The sequence below is a fragment of the Numida meleagris genome, chromosome 3, assembly GCF_002078875.1.
Source record: "Numida meleagris isolate 19003 breed g44 Domestic line chromosome 3, NumMel1.0, whole genome shotgun sequence".
Classification (NCBI taxonomy): domain Eukaryota; kingdom Metazoa; phylum Chordata; class Aves; order Galliformes; family Numididae; genus Numida; species Numida meleagris.
Window position 1 is genome coordinate 35,606,452 of NC_034411.1, and position 21,671 is coordinate 35,628,122.

Genomic DNA, 21,671 nt, shown 5'->3' on the forward strand with positions numbered 1-21,671 from the left:
TCTGTGAGAGTTATTAATGCTTAAAAAACAGCAACAACAACAACTTGGTTTTACTGTTCTGTCTAGAATAAGTTAAAGAATTTCAGTTCGAAGAAAGTGCTGCCTTATACACAGATGTAGTCTGCGGTGTAGTTGCATTAGGATTTTGAAGCAAAGTGGGTATGCACATTTTTCTCATAAACTCCCCTTCACTGTTAATGTGTTTTTTCTGCTAATTTGTCTTACCTTCTCTATCTTCTTGTGTCTGTTTGTTTCTCTGGGACATAACCTGAAGCCATTGAAATCTCTATTGTTTCCAATGAACTTGCAATGAAGGCTTCAAAATTCTCAGAGTTAAGGCAGTCATTGAGCAGAAGGTGAGGAATAGTATAAATCAGATTTTACTCTGTCCATTGTAATGACTGCATTCCTATTTTTTAGCCAGTTAACAGTTGTTCCTGTTTTTCAGAAAATTGAAATTATGGGGTCAAAATTCTTCAATAAAGTGCTCAAAAAGTATGTTTTTGTAACAAATGCATCTATGTCTATATACATATCTATGTATATGTATTGCTATCCATCCATAATTGATGAGCTGGAACGTAAAATAATACAAATGTGTTAGGTTGTTTTTTTCCTTAGGGAATAACTACTTAATTTCCAGCTGTGTAAAGGCACATACAGAAGTTAAAACAAATTCTTTCTTTCTCGAACCATTCTTTCTCATTTAGTAATACCTTCAGATTATTTCAGGTTACAATCTTTATCTGATTACGAGGTTGTTCTAGCATGTTTTTTAATGCAAGTAAAAATAAGTGCGTAATACAGACCTTAACATTCATTCATGTGGATCTAGATTTAGCCTTGCTGTGTCATATGTCCAGTATTAGGAAGGCTGCTCCAAAAATAATGCCTCTTATTTTACTGTGTTGGCCCACAGTGTCAGAGGCAGATGGTGGTGGTATGGCAATAGAGGTTAACCTTCCTAGCCACTATATTTCATTTTTTGGATTGTCTTTTTTATTGTGAATGTCTAAGAGATGAGACACCCTGTCCCCAGTTTTCATCTGTCCCTCCACTTCTACAGACTAAGTTTATAGCAGCAAATATTCTAGAGCAATAGAAGCTGATATGAAGTGCAAAATACTTGGTGCTGAGGCTGAGTGTCTGTGCTTAATCCAGCTAAAACCAGTTTGTTTATTCCCAGATAACTCTTTGAAACAAACCTAAATTTGGATTATAGTTGATGGCCAAGAAGGCTGCTGTAGAAGGAGTTAGTGATCCACCTGATAACTAATCCAAGCGTATGCATCTTGAATAAAGCATGACTCCTAGTTACTTGAGATGTGTATTTAAGCAGTGTGCAAATGTTATATGTACTTGTTCCTAGGAACTGTATTTATTAATGAGATAAGAATATTAGAAACCACCAGAGTCCTCTTCAACGTCAAGTCCGTATTCCATACTTAATTAGTGTGAGTGGTAGTTGAATCTGTAAAATAAGCAAGACCCTACAAAAATGAAAGTAGAACGAGTAAGCCTCAGTACAGATATGATCAGTGCATGTGCAGTGCCCCAACCAGAGTTTCATCCAAACCTTTACTGTTTTTTGTTTCCCAGCCCAAGAAGAGACAAATGATTTTATATTTTTCTGTCACTTTTGTTTTCTGTAGTATTAATGAAGTTATCTGTCTTGGAAGTGTTTGTTTCCTACTTTTTGGGATCCAAAAAGGAATGGCACTTAATATCCCAGTGCAAGACAAGGATGGTTAAGAGTCTTGCATGTTTACAAAAGTACACTCTTGAAGCAAGCTAAAATACAAATTTAGACATACCCATCATACAGCCAAAAAAATACACTCTTCAGTGAAACAAAATAGGCCTTACGTTTGCATAATCTTAAAATTTAACTTAATGGGATTGGAGCTTTTGTCTGTTGAGTAGGGAAGGACCTGTTGTTTTCCTGCACAAATATGTTCAATTTTTTTCTCAAATCAAGTCTGAGATGAATGTTCTCCATAGTTAAGAGGACTCAATAAAACGTTGAAAACAGCCTACTAAAAAGCAGGCAATCAGAAAATACCTAGATATAACTCCACTGGAAACCTAACTGCCTTTTCTGAGACTGCTTTTCATGAAGCAATCAACTTCTTTGCTTTGAGACTAAGAGCAAATATGATCTGTAGGTGTTTTTATTTTTATTTTTATTTATTTTTTTTAGACAATATTGCATATACTGTGTAATGTGGTCCTGGGAAGATAGATGAAAAATTGTACGTTTTGTAGTCACAGTCAGTTGCCTGGAAAAGCATAAAATTCCTGAAAAACAGAGTAATGCAGTCCTAGAAAAAGAGAATGTAAAAGAAGGTGTCAATATCTAGCTCCGGTTATTAATAGACAGAATATAATTCAAATATAATTTATTTTCCCGTTTATTATTAGATAAAGTGGCGCGCGCGCACACACACACACACACACACACACACACACACACACACACACACACACACCCCAACAGGAGGTAAGAAATAAAATAAAATATTCAGATCTGTGGTAAGAACTTTCAAACTCAGCCTATGTTGATTCATATTTTGAGTGGATCTTGTAGACTATTCCAACTATGTTCCCGGGCTATGACTTTGGCTCCAGTTAGTGCTCAAATTATTTACAATTTCAGACTGTTGTAGTCTTAAGAAAATTGTTCTATATATTCAGCAAATTTTGTTCTTCTAGCTAGATGTTTTGTGTATTCCTTGTAAATAATGGAAATAGTTAGGCTTCATGTTCTCCCCCAGTAAAAGGATTATCAAGGTAGAAAATACTTTATTAAAATGATTTCTATATTGTATTAATCAGCTAAATCTGAGCACTAGATCTTTCAGATTCTTCAGTCAAGAAGAAATGTCTGTCTCAGGAGATGATTCCTTTTGGGACAAGCCCCTCTTAGCTCTAAACCAATGAGTGTGTAGCAACTGGCTGCCATGTGCAAGTGGCTTCAACCATGTTCTCGCTATTCTAATGTCCAGGTTGTAAATTCTTGGGTTCCTTGTGTGAGTTACTGGGATCTGTTCTTACTGAAGCTTATTCAGATGAAGCTGAAAATAAAATCACAGAATTCAAAATCATAACATTGAGAGCCAGATGGATACCACCCTTGATGTTTTGTGTGCTCCTATATTTAGTAGTCATAATTTTTGTGTGTTGACAGAGCAGAATCTTCTAGTTCTTTTTTTTTTTTTTTTAGTTCCTAACAAATTTTCTATTTTAGGATTACTTTGTAATTCCCCTTTTATAAGCAGGTTAAATTTTTTTTTCTATGTACCTAGCCCCATTTAAGACTGGCAAAAGTCTTAAATGATGTGGCCTTTATATGTTTGGTACGTAATATTTTACAGGTAATTTATTTGTCTTCAGATAATTTTCCTTTTCCTGCGTTCTGAGCCCAATAATTTTTTAACAGTAGAATTAAATTGCCTCTTCAGGAATGAGCTAGAATTATGAGTTAATAGTGGGAAGTGGTAGTGCTGTGGTTTAGTTTACTTTCAGAATGAGAGAGTTGGCCATTGCTCTGCAAAGTTTTGTGCATCACCTGGGAAATCATGTACTTAGTATTTTCCAGGTAAGCAAATGGCATCAGGTCTTCTTTTGGGTGAAAGTATTGTTTTTGACACCCAAAGATCCATTGAGCAAAGTGGGAGAGGGAGAAGTTTCAGGCTTCTTTCTGTAGTGTGTGGGATTCTCTCTGTTCTTCAATCCTTAGATTTTTCAAAATTGATTTTTTTTCCTGACAGGTCAGACTGATATTCTTCAGTCTTAAGGCCATATCTTTCAGTTGTGTAAACAAACACAGCTGAAAGGACTAGGGACTATGTGCTGAACCAGCAAAGAATTTGGCTAAGAAGGATACCTGGGCCTTAATTATGCCCAGGACTAGCTGGAGACAACTTAAAATCATTAGGTAATTAAGTCATTAATGAACTTAAACTGTCCCTTCAGTTCAGCTTGACCGGTAATAAATTCATTAAGTTTTTCATTACTCAGCATTAATTTTCTGAACAGTAGCATTCAGCTACACTACAGAAATGTGGGTATTAATCTAAATTATTGTAAATGTCTATTATTTCTTTCTTCCTCTGTCAGTGTAGTATAATGACTGTATGTACCAGGTATGTACTCAATTCTTGTTCTATCTCATGCTTCAATACACATGCATAAATTTGCTATTCTATCAGTGGTTCTGCTGTCCACTCACTTCTTGCTAGCCTGAAAAGCAGAGCCTTAAAAGCAGATGATCATCTTTCATCTGGAAGATATTTGTAGAAGTGAAGCTGCTTGTTTTTTTTTTTTCCTCCAGCCTGTTGATCAGTTCTTTCCTATTCTTGTTTATTTTTGTTGTAGCTATTGATGTCATTTTACCAGCTGACTCCAGGCAAACATTAGAAACATCAGTAAGTAAAGCTGAGAATAGTCACGTGTTAAGTTGTAGCTGATTTTAGACCATCTACTTCTCAGTATTATCTTTTTAGTTAACATCAACTCTCTGAGGGCTTCAGGAAGACATGAGGGATTCTAGGAAAGTAATGCCTCCTGTTTCATTATGTTGGCTCATGACATTGGAAGTGAATGGTTGTGATATGTCAATAGAGGTTGAACCTTCCCAACAACATTCTGTTACATTTTGTTTCTGTGCAACAGATGTTAGTGAAGGGGCAGTCTGGCAGAACAGTGTCTGACATGGAAGTGTGTATGAAGCGAATGGGTAGAATCAAATTCCTCCATGCAGAGAAAATGGTACTGACATTCATTGATGTTTGCTGAATGCTTCTGGAGACCAAACAGTGAATGTGGGCACTGGGAGGTTGTGGGTGTTGTCTTTCATGTTGCTGTAACCACTGCTGAAACACAAGCCACATTCCAGAGAGCCATGTACAGCTGTCACTCCATGAAATGAACATCTTGATCAACTCATCCATGTCAATTGGTGGATTATAATCAGGGAACTGTGGATGGAGCCAAATATCAGCTTCAGTGCATGGAAAATGATGGTGGCAACGTTGAAGTATTGCAAAGCTTGCACCATGTGGGTCCCATGAATGCTCACACAGGAAGAGAAACAACACTGTATGCAAGTTTGTTGGGACCTATTGAACCAGTGCAAGGCTGAAGGTGACAGTTTCCTGGATTGCATAATTCCCAGTGGTGAGATGTGGTGTCACCACTATGAACTGGAGTTAAAAAAGCAGTCCATAGAGTGACAACGTGTGAATTCCCCATAGAAGAAAAAGTTCAAGATGTAGCCCTCAGTGGATAAAGTCATGTGCACTGCCTTTTTGGATAGGAAAGGAGTGATCCTTCTGGATTTCCTGGAACGTGGACAAACTGTCAACTCTGACCACTACATTGAGATGCTGACTAAGCTGAAAGCTCAAACTTTCAGATCCAGGCCGGAGAAGAAGGCAATCTTTCTCTTGCAATGTGATAACAGCAGGCCCCATGCCTGTCTGAAGAACATAGAGCATGTTGCCAATCTTGGCTGGACTGTCCTATCACACCCACTGTATAGTCCAGATATGAAGCCTTCTAACTTTCATTGGTTTGGACCAATGAAAGATGGGCTGCATGGGCAACATTTTCCTAGCAGCAGTGTCATTATAGCAGCTATAAAACAATGTTTTATAACGCCTGTGTTGGTGCTTTATGAGGCTCTTGTTTGTTGCTGGTGAAAATGCATAGGTAATGGTGGTGACTTTGTTGAAAAATAGTGTTTTGTAGCTGAGAATTTCCTCTACCAAATAGTGTTATTGTGCTTTTTGTATCTGCTTTAGTTTCCGTGGAAATAAATAGGAGACATTACTTTCAGAGTGACCTTTGTAGTAACATTCTCTCATGTCAAGACTTTGCAAGTGCATGAAGCTGCCCAGGTTGTTCTCCTCTTCCTTTCTCCTGGGATTATAGTCAGCTTTGCTGCAAAAGACGTGTTCTGGGTCTAGCTTGGATATAGTCAGCCTTCATAGCACCAAGTGGTGCAATGTTTTGGATTTGTGGCTACATGCGTGTTGATACTGCACTAATGTTTTTTGGCTGTTGCTGAACAGTGCTTGCACTTCATAAAGATCTCTGTTTCTCACTTGCCACCCACAGCAAGAAGGCTGGGGTGGGAAGGAGGTTTGTGGGAGGGATACAGCTGGGACAGCGTACCCAAATTGGTCAGAGGGATGGATATTCCTTGCCTTACACCATTGCACTCAGTGATAGAAACTGGAGTTAGAGGAAGAGGGGATAGGGGGGCTTGAATTCTGTAGTAGTTGCTTGAAGACAAGCTGGCAATCAATCTGTTAGAGGTGGTGAGTGATTTCCTGTGTCTCTTGCCATTTTTTCCTTCTTCACCTACTAAATTTTCTCTATTCAATTCATGAGTTTGTTTGCTTTGTTCTTCCCATTCTCTCTCTTGTCATATTGATGGGGAGAAGAGAGCAAGCAGCTATATGGGTGCTTGTCTGCTGTCTGAGGTCATCACATTAAGTATAACGTATATACTTTTTATTACACATCACTGATATATATATATAGTATATACTTGTAAACGAGCACTGTTGCTTTCTGTTTTGTGTGTTTGTTAGGTCAAATTTAGCTGTATCACAGCAGATTGTCTAATTTGAAGGTGTATGTACTTTGAGTCTTGGACTGGCAGTTCTGCATATCAGTTTTGTCCATCTCAGAGTGAGATAACCCAACTTTTTCTCAGCATTTTTATTTTTAAACTCATTAATTTGCAGAGTTTATTGTGAGACTCCTAACTTCACTTTTCCAAAGGTGGTAGCTTCAAAATACTTGACAAAGAATACTCTACTTTGATATACTTCTTTAAATTGACTTTTTTTTAAGCTTTGTAAAATGAATGAAGGATCTTTTCTGCTAATCTCACTGTATTTGCCCACAGTTAGTTTAGAGCTAAGCCTCAAGTGCATACTCCATCTGTCTTTAGAAAAACAGCCCATCCCTTAAATAATTTTTCTTACTTCTTTTTTCCAACATAGATAGGACTTGTGTTAGAGAATTTAGTACAGAAGCCCATGCAGTTTTTCTGAAAGCCTTTGAAAGATCTTATCACTAAAATCAACTCTTCCTTATTGTACTTTCTTGCACACTTAGCTGCATGAGGAACAGATTATCATCTTCTTCTATCACCAGTTTTTCATATGTGCTGTCATTTTCAGAGACTGTTTCTGTTAAGCTGTCTGACCACTTGCTGTATCTCTTCCCAAGATACTATCAGGTCTTGCTGTTGGTTGTTTTGGAAAAAGTTTTGGTAATCCTCTAATCATTTTTTTCAGTCACTTTCTCAGAACATCAAGAAAGCCTTTGGAGTATGAGTGTTTGTCCTTGCTATTGTTTACTATTTTGAGTGTCCTTGTTAATCTTAGTTCTAATACTGAAAATTCTTATTTATTGAGGCAGCTCTTCTAGAGTATTTCCCACTTTCTTGACTTTTTTTTTGCATATATTGTAGTGTATCTGCAGAATCATATATGGATACTTGATAACATCTGTTTGCTATTTCTCTTTATTTTTCACAGTGAATGGATGGAAGCTCTTCTGTGTTATCTAAGGTTTCTTTGATACATCCCTAGTGCACCTCAGATTACTGTCTGTTAGGATTATTTTTGGGCCAAATCCCACCATGTTTCTCTAAGCCTATTGCTCCATCCTCATTGTATCTTCATAGTTTGTCTTTCTCATGGAGCTCATGCTGGATAGCATGACCTCTCACAGGATGGCAGTCCAGGTGTGCATCGACATTAAGATGCTCCTTGCTGCTGCTGTTCTTGTTTCATGGCAAAGGGAATTCTCATATGTCATTCAGAACTGTGCAGGTCCATTTCCTGCTTAGCCTGTGCTGTAGATGCATATTGCTTACACCTACGCTTCTCAAGCTTTCACAAATCTGTAGCAGTCTTTTGCCTGCTGACAGCCTCTATTCATTTGGCAGGGTTTAATAGGTGCTGCCAACTTCACACAGCATTCCAGTGACTAGTACCTGAGCAAACGCTGGTCCTGCTTGGCTGCTTTTCAGTTCTTTCTTAGGAACTGTCCACCTCCAGCTTGTGAGGTTAACATTTTGATTTTTAAAATAGGTTGTAGTTGTCACTGAGCTAGTTACACTGGATCAGTTTTGGTACTTTCCTGGCCCTGTTGCTTCAGATCGTGCCACCTGATCTGTCAGGTAGTTTCTTATCACCATTGGATGACTCTTGATCATTCAGTGCTTTTCTGAGCCTTCTCTTGCCCATGTGATGTTGCAATAGTACCTTGATGCACCTGTTTCCTCTGGGGCTTTCAGGAGCCATCTCTTTGTAGGATGCACCTCTGTAACAGGCTCCTGCTTTCTGAAGACAGCATTGCAGGAACATCATGATCATGGATGTAGGTGATCCTCATCTATTATAGCCCTAAAGTCACACCGAACCTGAAGATCTCCTTGGTGCCATTCCATTTCTCAGATCATTCTCAGCTCAGTGGCACCAACTTTGACCTTTTTGCCATTATTTTCCTCTTCTATCCCAGCTTGAGCCTGGTGTAAGAAGAGTTCTGCAGCGCAATTAAATGTCTTGTGCAACCCACGAAAATCATATTATATGTAACTTTACATGGAAACAAAACTGAATTACAGCAACAAAAGTAATACTGTTACATGGGAGACCAAGTACTAATGTATGTGCAGTGATTAGCTGCTTTAAGAATTAGCTGTTTTTCAACGTATACATTGTGACCTTTTTGTATAAAAATGTTTCTTCAAGTACTCACTAGCATATACTGCGATCATTCTTGCTAAGCTTAATTAAGTTAATTCAAGTGCTTATTATAAGGGAATGAGAGCCTTGTGTGATTGCCGTCTGCTCTGCTGGCGGCGTAGGGGCCAGCAGTGCTGCACCTCCCTCTCGTGGTGGAAGGCGGCGGACAGCGGCTGCCGGGAGCCGCCGCGGAAACGAAGGCTGCGCTCGTTTGTGTCGGCGCTGAGTCTTTTCTTTCCTGCAGGGAATATGGGCAAGTATTTCCTTGGGAGCCGAAGTTAATGGAGGAAATACTGCTCCGTTAACAGTTTTTCTCAGTGCTGGAAATTGTTTACGGATGAGGTCCCACACTGGTAACAATTTCAATGTTTAAAGGCTGTACATCATCTTCACTAACATATATGGGAAGAAAGATTATTTGTTTTTTCTTTTGATTAAACAAATTAGGATCAGACTCTTTGTATCTTTTTTTTTAAAGAAACAGCTTTTGAATTAATTTGTTATGGAAAGATGCTTAAAATGTAGAATCATAGATTATCCTGAACAGGAAGGGACTCGCAAGGATCACTAAAGTCTGACCCTGGCTGCATACAGCACCACCCAAAATCCAAACCAAACATCTGAGAGCAGTATCCCAGTACTCCCTAAACTCTGGCATTTGGGGCTGTGCCTGCTTCCCTCCGGTGCAGAAGCTGTCCCTAACCCCTACCTGCCCCTCCCCTGACACAGCTCCATGCCGTTCCCTTGGGCCCTGTTGCTGTCACAGAGAGCAGAACTCAGTGCTGCCCTTCCGCTCCCTGTGAGGAGCTGCAACTGCCAAGAGGTCCTCCTGCTCTGCATGGATATTTGTAAAAGTTTTGAAATAATGATCTGTGAAGGATTTGACAGTAATTACTCATCAAAACACCGCAGACTAGAATCTAAATTTCTTTAAACTGGACTCCTTAAATGTCTGTTTCTTGTTCTAGACCACACCTACAGTGATGTGCTAATTTCAGTAGTTGGATCAAGGACTGCTGGTTGGAGTTGTTTTGCTGTGGCATGTATAGAAAGTGTTCTCCTCTCAACTGATGACAGAAGATGGAAGCTGCCCACCCTCTCAGTGTAGCTACTGTGCCTCCCTCACAGCTGTCTCTATAGGGAGCTGCAGAGGTTTCTCTGCTGCTGGACTGCTCCAAGCATTGCAGGAGCGGTGGGTGGCCTAGGCTGTGCCTTGGGGACAATAGGCCTAGTGTCAATGGTTTACGGGCATTTGGCCTGGTTCCGTGACGAAGGGGACAGGGGATCCACGGGCCCACGCCCCGGGAAAAGGGGAAAAGGGTAAGCAGATGGCCCTGAGAGCAAAGAACAGCGGCAACAATCTGAGGAGAAACAAACTAATTTACTAAATAAAATATCGGAATGCAAAACAACACACTATAATACAATATACTTACAATTTAAGCTGATAAATCCAATACAGAGAGAGAGAATGTCCCAAAATCAAGGTAGGCCTTACTCTACTACCGATGATAAGACGGCTGGAGAGCGAGGTGCTGCCAAGACGAGAGATGGTGGAAAAAGGGAAGAGGTCTCGTGATCTGCAAGTTCTTATACTGCGAGCTTTTATCTTTTTTCTCCGGCTGGAAAATGGTGACAGAGGAGAAAAATACCGTGGGGACTGTAGTAGTCTTTCTCTTCTGAGAACTAGGTACATCCGCTACATGATGTTATGATGTGGAATACCAATAACTGAACATCACAAAACCATGACAGCCTAGTAACTGCTTTCTGTTGTGGGCTTGTGTGGGCAGGCATTCTTGTGAGCATGAGAGATGGCTTTAACTTTGTTCTGAAACTGTTTTCTGGCATTGCTGTTACGGCAATTGAGAGGCCTAGGTTTGTGCATGGCAGGAGTTGGGAAAGCCCTTCATGGCCTCCTCTGTGTGATGGTTGGCAGAGGCAGGGATTCTAGCTGTTGTTTCACTGAAGGTGATTGCTTAGGCACTGAATCAGTGTTCCACAGCAAAAAAAGAAAGCATCGTTTCCAGGCAGCTGGACTCTGGGAGGCAGCACTCATATGTTTTTGCAGCTGCATCTGATAGATATGAAAAATTTATATTAAAAAAAGAAGAAATTTATTTAATGTGATGACAGTTCTTTCGCAGCTGTTCTTACCTTTAACTCAGTATTTCAGCTCTTCCCAAAATAATGGGAAAATATTTTTTTGGAATTTGTAAGCAAAGTTTGGTCTTGATAACAATGAAAGCTCGTTTTTGTCTGCGTATTGATACTACCCTATTAAATAGCAGGCATATTGTGAGCTGGCATGTCAGCTCAGGGCTGGATAGGCAAGAAGTCATTGAGAGAACTAAAGTTTTAGGGCCATATTTCATCCTTTGGTATTGTTAATTGGGCTTTGCTATTCTGTAGAGGTTCTTACACTGTGTTCAGCGTAGCTGAAAAACCAGTTTGGATCATGATAGCCAAAGACTGCAACAAACTGCCAGGATGCTAGAGCTTATCTTGACATCATGGGCCTAGTAGAATCATAGAATCATAGAATTAGCTAGGTTGGAAAAGATCTACAAGATCATCCAGTCCAACCATCCACCTACCACCAATAACCCCAGTAAACCATGTCTCTCAACACTGTATCTAAACGTTTCTTGAACACCTCCAGGGACGGTGACTCAACCACCTCCCTGGGCAGCCCATTCTAGCGCCTGACCACTCTTTCAGAAAAGTAGTATTTCCTATTGTCCAGCCTAAATCTCCCCTGGTGCAACTTGAGGCTGTTCCCTCTTGTCCTGTCACTAGTTACAAGAGAGAAGAGGCCAACCCCCAGCTCACTACAACCTCCCTTCAGGTAGTTATAGAGAGCGATAAGGTCTCCCCTGAGCCTCCTCTTCTCCAGACTGAACAATCCCAGCTCCCTCAGCTGCTCCTCATAAGGCCTGTGCTCCAGACCCCTCACCAGCTTCGTTGCCCTCCTCTGAACACGCTTCAGGGCCTCAATGTCTTTCTTGCAGTGAGGGGCCCAAAACTGGACACAGCACTCGAGGTGCGACCTCACCAGGGATGAGTACAGAGGGAGAATGACTTCCCTACTCCTACTGGCAACGCTATTTCTGATACAAGCCAGGATGCCATTGACCTTCTTGGCCACCTGAGCACACTGCTGGCTCATGCTCAGCCGAATGTTGACCAACACCCCCAGGTCCATTTCCTCTACACAGTCTTCCAGCCACTCTGCCTCAAGCCTGTAGCATTGCCTGGGGTTGTTGTGGCCAAAGTGCAGGATGCGGCACTTGGTCTTGTTGAACCTCATCCCATTGGCTTCAGCCCAGAGATCCAGCCTGTCCAGATCTCTCTGTAGGGCCTCTCTACCCTCAGGCAGATCGACACTTCCTGCCAGCTTGGTGTCATCTGCAAACTTACTGAGGGTGCTCTCAGTGTCCTCATCCAGGTCATCAATAAAGATATTGAAGAGGACAGGCCCCATCACCGACCCCTGGGGAACACCACTCGTGACCGGTTGCCAGCTGGATTTAACTCCATTGACCACCACTGTCTGGGCCTGGCTCTCCAGCCAGCTCCTTACCCAGCAAAGAGTGTACAGTGAAAAGGCCCAAGCAAACAGAGAAGGTGCTATCTGAAATGCAGCTGTGAAATTTGTTGCATGCAAATATCATGATTAAAAGAAAGTAGGAATATGGTTTTTGCTCCCACAGAGTACTAGTTCTGTGGATCTGGTCATCTATGGAGAAAGATGAAAAAGCAAAGATGTTTACTACCTTATCAATTCTTCAGTCTTGAGTATCCATTGCTCTGCCATCCATTGGTAGCATTTAAGAATCTTTCTCTGTGCTGTAAGCCTTTAACAATTATATTTTCAAGACTGTCTGACCAAGACAGGCTAAACTGGGTTTGAATTTTAAGCCTGAAGAGAATGCCTAGAGATTTTGAAAAGATGTACTCTGTTCCATCTCGATTTACTACTTTCCTATTCCCAATTGAATTGAATATGCGTAAAATGAGAAAGTGCATTTTGTTATTCTGTATGGATCCAAATTATCATTATGGTTTTATACCTTTCCCGAGTGATATTTTGGAAAAGGAATAGGAAAAAATGCATATTTTCTGAAATATTAAATTATTTAAAAATTGAAAGTCTTATTACATTTGTTTTCTTGTGTAGATGCTTTTGAAGTTTTGCACTTGGTTTGTTTTGTGAAGTTTAGTCTTCATGCAGACAAACCTAGCATAGTTTATCTTTGTAAAGTCAAGTAATAGTGCATACATTTGTTTTAATAGTTATTAGCACTATGATTTATGTTTTGCCATTCATAGCAAGATGTCTATTGATCTTTTATTTATTACAATCTATAGGGAGAGATGGTGTACATAATGCTGGGGACAATTTGGTCAGGCTTACAGAGTGTGCCAAGAAAACTGTAACTGTGTGTCCTCTTTGGCTTTGCAGTGTCTCAAGCAAATCCAAAATGACTCAACGGTTCTGTATTTAATTTTTTCTAGGACTTTTCCTTAATCGAAAAATTGAGATACTTTGTTTTTCCCATCCTGTCTTAATGCAGCAATCAAGTGCCAAAATAAAAGGAATTCCACTAGGGCAGAAACTCTTTTGTCAGTTGCTTTGTTCAGTACCTCTTAATTTAGCTGTTGTTGCAGATTGAGGGCTCTGGTGTGAAGGTTTAGGAGCTGCAAAGAACATGAAGGCAGAAGAGATCTGACAGCACAGGTTATTTTCATCACAAATATCAGATTACTTTTAATCCAACTTTGGGTTATCAGTGAGTTTCGTTCTGAGTTCCTTGATCATGTAGAGCATTCAAGGATACCCTTGTGTCATTGACAACGTTGTTGCTTAAGGAATGCTCGGTGTTTTTAACATGTGGGCTGCTAGCTGCATTTCTACAGGTGCTAGAAGAATGTGATCAGATGCCTTTGAGAGCTTTATTCTGACTTTTGAAATGGCTTCTAAAGCATGGCGCTCCTGATGATAGTCTGATGAGGGGAGTCAAGCCTGACAATATATGCCTGCATTTGCAGGACAAGGCTGTAGGCAGTCAGCACAAGAGTAAGGGTTTGAGTTAAGAGTTTTAACTCAAACTTGGGAGTTTTTTTCTCTTCTTATAAAGAAGAGAAATTGTAGACCTGACCGGAAAATTTATGCTTCCCTTTGCTTGTGGATTCTTTGTCAATTTAAGACAAAGAAAAGACTTCATCTTTAAGGTTTGTCTAGATGTAAAAGTCGAGGTTCAAGTTTAAACAATTGCAATTGCACCAGTGTATTATGTCTACCATGTGGACTCTCTTTTTTCTCAGTATGTGTGTTGGAAGGAGTAAGGAAAAAGGTGATTTCTTGAAGCAAGAAGTCGACTTATCATGAATATTTTTTTATGCCTCTATAGTTGCATTGGTAGTATTTGTTCTGCATAGAAATGTCTTAGTTGAGTTTAGGAGATGATATTTGTGCTTTAATTTGGAAGGTGTGTGTTTTAATTATGAGAATACAGTGCCAGAATTCACTCTGAATTCTGTCTATATTCAATTAATTCTCAACTACTTAGTAATACAATGGAAGCATCCTGGCTGCATTGACTGAGAGGCAAACTTGAAAACTGTGAGGTTTGCATAGAGTTGTATCACCCTGCTCCATACAGTCTTATTGCAGAAACACATGGGGAGGTGTTGGCTACATATCTTAATATTCAGCATTTGATCCCTATCCCAGTGGGTATCTTGTGTTAATGTAAGGGTTTCAGAAATTTCTCAGAAGTATGTTGGGAAAGATTTGCACATTCTGGAATCATAGATTCATTTACACTGGAAAAGACATTCAAAATCATCAAGTCCAATATCCACTAAACAATACAAGTTGACCAGAAAGCCATGGTCCTTAGTGCCATGTCCATGCATCTCTTATATACCTCCAATCCACCACATCCCTGTGCAGCCCCTTCCAATACCTAACCACCCCTTCGGTGAAGAAATTCTTCCTGATACCTAATTTCAGCCTCCCCTGGAGCAACTTTAGTCCGTTGCCTTGCACTCTATTGAGACTAGGAAGATAACTGAAAATGTTCTGATGAAAAAGTTTTTATTAAAAATCCTCTGAAGCCTGATAAATTGCAGCTGAACTTTTCACAGAACTGCCTGCTATTATAGTAGAGTCCATTAGCAGTCTGACTAGTGTCTCCCTATGAGTTTTTTGCTGTTGCTGCCTAAGTTCTGGGGTAGCACTGGGTGCTTCTCAGTGCAGCTCCTGCTCTTTGCATGCTGCTGAAACTCTGCATGGCAAAGTTTGTGGACAGCTTTCTGGTCAGATAACAAAATCAGTGCACTGTTCTGATTTCCTTTAACCTTTGAGCTCTCTTAGACACTGTGGCCTGTTTTCTTCCTGAAATTTTCTTTGTTTTCCCTGATTTTTCCCACTTCTGTTTTTAATCATTCTTTTAATGCTTCTTTCCTCTCCGTCTTGATATGTTTCTCAGGAGTTGAACATTATTTTATTTGTACCAAATGTTCACATCTGTAAATGTAAACCAAATTAATCTTTATGAAAAAGATTTGCAAATAAATATATTTCAGGTGCTTCTTCCTCAGCCAGAACTGAAGAGAGCTTCTTGTGTCTGTCAAGCTAGATATCTAGCTTAGATTTCTATACTGCTTCTTCCTTCTGGAAAACAGCAGCACAGAATCATAGAATGGCTTGGGTTTGAAGGGACCTCAAGGATCATCAAGCTCCAAACCCCCTTCCACAGGCAGGGCCGCCTACCTCGTCATCTAATACTAGATGAAGCTGCCCAGAGCCCCATCCAACCTGGCCTTGAACACCTCCAGGGACGAGGCATCCACAACCTCGCTGGGCAGCCTGTTCCAGCACCTCACCACTCCCTTGGTAAAGAACTTTCCACTGGTATTCATCCTAAATCTTCCCTCCTTCAACTTACAACCATTTCCCCTTGTCCTGCCATTATCTGCCCTTGTAAAGAGTAGACTCCCCTCCTGTTTGTAGACTCCCTTTAGGTACTGGGAGGCTGCAATGAGGTCACCCTGCAGCCTTCTCCTCTCCATTCTGAACAAGCCCAGCTCCCTCAGCCTTTCTTCAAAGGGGAAGTGCTCCAGCCCTCTGGTAATCTTTGTGGCCCTCCTCTGGCCCCTCTCTAACAGCTCAATGTCTTTCTTGTATTGGAGGCCCCAGACCTGCACACAGTACTCCAGATGGGGCCTTGAGAGCAGAGTAGAGGGGATAATCACCTCCCTCTCCCTGCTGGCCACCCCTCTTCTGATGGAACCCAGGATACCGTTTGCTTTCCAAGCTGCAAGCACACACTGCTGGCTCATGTTTAGTTTTTCATCTATCAGGACCCCCAGGTCCTTCTCTGCAGGGCTACTCTCAAGGATTGCTCCTCCCAGTCTGTATATATGCCTGGAATTCCTCCAGCCCAAGTGCAAAACCTTGCACTTTGCTGTGTTGAACCTCATTAGATTCATTTTTTACTATGACCTGTCTCTGTATACAAAAATAATTTTCAATGTTATTGGTGTCTAAATTTTATTTCTATATGTAATTTTAAAATAAATTCATTATTTCAACAAATAATTCAAATTCCTTACTTGCTCTCCTTCAGCTTACCTGCCAATTAGTCCATCATCCTTTCTCTTGCTTTCCATGAGGTCAGTCCTGCGCTGTCGTACCCGTTCAAGCAGATACTGTGAAAATCATTATTGTATCCAGTGTGAAATGAAAAGTGTAGGCATATTTTCTGACTTGTTTTTCTTCCTAATGGAGGGCATGGTCTTAACTTCTGTGAATCTTTATGAACTCTCATGGCAGAAGCACCAATCCACTCTCTTTCATTCATTCATCCAAATTTTATGTGTTGATATATGCTTACCTCCTGAGAGCATCATCAACAGTAATCTCCATAGTCTCTTGAGGATCCTTTCTTTAAAACTTGTTTATTGTGATGCACAAGAGGCTTAGAAATGGTCAGGTTGCTGAGGTATTTTTGTAAGTACATGTCAAACTCGACATTATTGTTTGACTTGGTTCTGTCTCTCTGCCATTTCTTACTGTGTTCTTTGATGCAAGTAAACTCCATGGAATCAGGTCTTTGTTCCCTTTTTTTGTATCACACCTAGCACAGCATCCTTGGCAGTTGCTGGGCACATTATTACAATATGAATTAAGTAATTAATCTTAATTTCAGCATTGCAGAGAGATTTTCTATGGTGAAAATGATTTTTGAGAGGGATGGAGTTGGAAGCATGTAGTAGAAGTTTCAACTGATCATTTAATCTCTTTGGAATGCACCACCTTGGCTTTACTAGGAAAAAATTGTGTTTTAAAAAATCCAACAAATAACAACCACATTGCAAATAATCTTTACTAATCCAAAGGGGCATTTGGCTGCCTCACAAAAGCACTGTGTGTTTTGGCAAAGTTGGGAGCTTTGGCTTAGGAAGAACCATGTTTGGAATAACAGGGTGTGTTGCAAGTCAAGATTCAGGTATCTTGGCAGAGATGTATGCGTAATCTGGCACGAAGCCTGTCTGCACTGTGCCTAGCTGTAGCAAGTGCTGAAGTCCCTTGTGAACAATATATGAATCTCATTTTGAAGGGGAGAAAAAAAAAAGAGGAGGAGGAGGAGGGAAGAGAGAGCTAGGATTTATTTTAACATTTTGTGGATATAAAAAAACAAGTGTCAAGAAGAAAAACATTTTCATGAAGTATTCGCTGTGAAAATCCTGCAACTTCTTATTGCAAACCTCTTTATTGCTTGGATTGGCTGATTTCCAGAGCATCAAGGCTAGGAATTGAGGGACTGAAATATAATCAGTGGTGATACATTTTAACCACATAAAACATTCTCTGCTTCCAAAGCCTCCAGTGTCTCTAGTAAGCAGTGCAACAGCTCCTTGCTGGGGGACTCCAGGGACGTGGAAAATATTGGATCAGAATGGTAAGAAACTCTTTACTTTCACCAGCTTTAGATTATTACTTTGAAAAGAATGCTTGAAAGGTGACTAAATTAGCAGGGAAACAGTTTCTAAAACAAAAGCAGGGTGTGTAAGCTACAGTGGCATTCTCAGTGTTTTGCTGAAAGAGATCAGCAAAGCAAGCTAGTGACAAATATCTTTGACGCTGAACATATTGTGCATCTAATATAAAATCTTTTAAAATTGGGATGGACTGCTGACTAAAACTTGATGTAAAATGTGAGCTTGTCTACTTGTTCCCATGCAGAAGGACAGCTGCATGGGCTTTTAATAGACTCTCACATTAATAAACACTGACAGAGATTTTATACATAAAAATATAAATTAACTGATGCTGATTCCTTATGGAAATTGCATGTTTATATGTTTTCTCTTAGGTGCTTTTTTTTGTGTTTGGTTTTGTTTTTCAAAGAGCAGAGATGCTCAGTATTTACCTTTCTACTTTCGGGGAGCTATGAAGTTGTTATTTTTCTGTGTTTTTAATCTGTGAAGCCCTATTGGTCACATTACATATGCGAGGGGGAATAATGAAGGAAAACTTTTTGGGGTAGTTCTTTTATGCTTTGTTACAATTTGAATATTCAGCCTTGAATATTAAAATAAAAATAGAATATAAAACATATTAATATAGAATCTGAAATCACTGCAGGTCTGTGCCAATTCTATTAATATTTTAAACAATGCCTGAAAATGCAATAAAATATTTTTATTAGAAGGGGTTTTTTAGGTTTTAAAGAATTGATGGGTGGAAATGCAAATCTGGGAAGTGTTTACTCTGAAGGCTCATTGTCAAGACTGGGTATGATGCATATTTCAATTTAAAAAAAAAAACAACAAACCACCAATCTCCTATGTGGGAACTCAGCCATTCATTTTAAGTGCATACTGAAGTCCAGGAATGCATTGATTATGAAGTTACAGTACATCAGGGTGAAAGAAAATCAAATTACTGAAGTCAGAAGAGTACTGAAATATGCTTACTTGACAGCCCAGCTGATGTGTGGGAAATTATTCTCTTTGTGATTCAAATGGGAGAAAGGAATTTTAAAACAGCAACTATGGGAGTTTGAAAAGTGTACAGCAGATGTGAGAAGGTCTGATTTGGTATTGTTTGTCTTGTGTGTTTATTGTTGCTCAGCAGTACAAGGACTAGAATTCTAGAAGTAAAACTATCCCCGAATGCTTTTCCTATTGTAAGTACAGTAGATAGTAAAATGTTGTCTTGAAACTATATGCTCTGTTATAACTGTAAACACGCTTTAATGTATCAAAGATTTATATTTTCCTTCTCAACAAACACCATAGATTAGGAAATCAATAATGGAATGGAAACCAGGCTGTAAGCTTCTTGGAAAGATATTAAGTGTGAACTGAAGTACTGTGAAATGTTACTACTATTTTCTTGACAAAAATGCTCAATATTGAATACCTATTAAATACTGCTATACATTAATTGTACTTCTGTGGTACTGAGGAGACTTGATAATAATGTCGTTTACTCTCAGGAAACTATGTACTCTTGGTTTATACTGCCTTGCATCTGAATTCTGGTACATGAAAAAATTGGAGATGCAAGAGCTGGTTGTTTTTTTCTGATTGTAAACTCAGAACTTGATGAATAACAAATGATCTTATATATATTTCCAGGTGTGTGATTTCCCTTATAGCAAATCAAAGAAAACGCTCTCTTCTTGAAATAAAAGTATTCATATACTGCCATGTATTTGCTCTTGATAGAGATTAGTCCAAAGTAAACTTGCTTTGTGTCATACTTGACATGGATTAGTTAGGTAATTAGTGCAGGCAGTCCACAAGAGATCTTTCTTTCAGTTAGGATTGCCTGGGAAAAGATCTTTCATGTTTGTTGTCTGTGGGGCAAGAGGAACTGGGGGGGGGGTGGGGGCAGATAAGAAAAAAAAAATCTCCCCTCTCACCCTAAAGAAGAACTCTCAGTAGTAATCAGCTGCATAAGAGATGGCACATGTAGTCCGAATGGAAGTCTCTTATAATTTCAACATGATAGGATTTATTTCAGAATGTAAATTAATGATCTTATGTTAGTATTGCAAACTATCTAATGGAGACCTAGGTTTAATCATTCGAAGTATTTATTTCTAATAACAATAACAACAATAACAAGTAATGTACAAGCCTTACTTGAAAAATTGAGAGGCTGTAAATGTAACTATTAGAGTTGTAACTTCTAATGAAGTATGATTTAATATTAGTGCAATCCAAATGAATTTAGGTTAAATACTTCTTTTAAATCCCAGTGACTAAGCAGAAGTCCTGCCTGAAAATATAACCCTGTACTTTAAGAGCATTGCTATAAACATTTTCCTGCATAGGGGAATGAGGGGGTATAATAGCTTTCCATCTACTATGAACTTGACTTGACACTTGGTAATATCCTTAGATTTTTTAGTGTTAGTTTTTTGCATTGTTCTCCTGCCACTTTCTTGGCCAAAAAATTTAGTTTGTGTGTTCAGAAGCGGTTATGCTGACTCTCATAATAATACTGCTGAATGGATTTAGTAAAAAATCTTAATACAATACAGCTTTGGTGAATCACAGATTGTGTGTGTGCCTCAAGTAACTTTTGGCACAGTTTTATTCAGGCAATATGCTGTAGCTGTGTAATAGGCTCTTTACCACACTAGAAATTCTGTGCACCATATGTAGAATGAAGTTCCTACTTTGCTCCGTAAATACTGCTTGAGTAGAAGAGGAAGAAGTAAACAACTGTGATGTTTAATTGAAAGGTAATGCTGAAGTATCTGCAGGTATATATTTGAGTTTATCCATAATGAAAAGCACACCTGTTTGGAAATTTCAGCATCCACGTTTATGGAGCCTGAATAGTTTCAGTGAACAAAATATGGCAGCAAACAAGGTTTACACAAGGATTTCTAAACTGGAATTATTTTTTGCTGTTGGTGGATTTTTTTTTAAGCTCTTTTACTTATATTTCAGTATCAATATACTCCGCAGATCAGGTTTAGCTCACTGAAACCCATGTTTTAAATTGTGCCATTAGAGAGGCAGTACAACATAAAATGCTTTCAGGAAGTTATAAATTATTTGCTGTGGTTTACATAATGTACTGGCCTGTCTGCTATGTCTGTGTTCTAGGCAGAGTTTTATTCCTTCATCTGTGTGATGTACAGAGAAATTATTAGAAAGGGATGCTTTTAGCCTTAGTGTGTCCTGATGGCTTTTATCCTGTTATGCCATCAAAAGTGAAGGCTGGGGAAAAGGTCAGTCTGGTCTCCACATGAAATAATTAATGGGAGCAGCTTCCCAAGAAATAGAGCTACACTGATCAAGATAATTTGTATTTTTCTTCACCTGGTGAAGCTCATATTAGAGCATTCACGCTATTTTTGAAATATCAAGACAAAACTGTTGCCTGTGTACGTTAGGACTGTCATAGCAACATGATGTTTTGCTGCATATAATTGCTTGTATATGTCATGACCACATTGAGAATACTGCAAAAAACTGTGCCTAAGAGTTCTATGTAAATAAAAAGAATGGGAGTAGACAGAAGTGTACTGACTCTATAGCAATTGATAATGTGGAGATGTAAAATGAGTCAATTAGGGAGTTGTGCACTGAATGGTGTGCTGACGGTGCTTGTAATAAGGAGTGTGATCTGGTCAGAACTGAGACTGGTTAGTGTGTGCTGGTGGGAGATGCACTTGCACAGCTTGACCGAATTTCCAGGTTTAGAGATCGGAAGCTTTGCTACTTAAGCTCTCCAGATCTTGTACTTTGTTTTCAGTCTACTGTGTATTTCAGTAGTTAAGGACATTTTCTTTAAATACGTTTTCCAGTGTAGCTGTGTCACCTGGGGATACAGCTACATAGTAAACTCTCTTTTATCATTTA

The 21,671-nt window shown here is 39.4% G+C and overlaps 1 protein-coding gene across 5 annotated transcripts in view; it reads left to right on the top strand.

Annotated features, from left to right (window-relative positions):
* LOC110396100 (inactive phospholipase D5-like) overlaps positions 1 to 21,671 on the top strand; it is a 304,755-nt gene that overhangs the window by 154,035 nt on the left and 129,049 nt on the right. Inside the window, exon 1 of one of the 5 annotated variants that reach the window (XM_021391421.1) lies at positions 17,661 to 17,743. The exons of the other annotated variants lie outside the window; for them this stretch is intronic. Coding sequence (XP_021247096.1) covers positions 17,741 to 17,743 — 3 coding nt within the window. The 5' untranslated portion in view covers positions 17,661 to 17,740. Of the gene's footprint in view, positions 1 to 17,660; positions 17,744 to 21,671 lie in introns of those variants that run through there. 5 annotated transcript variants of the gene reach the window in all.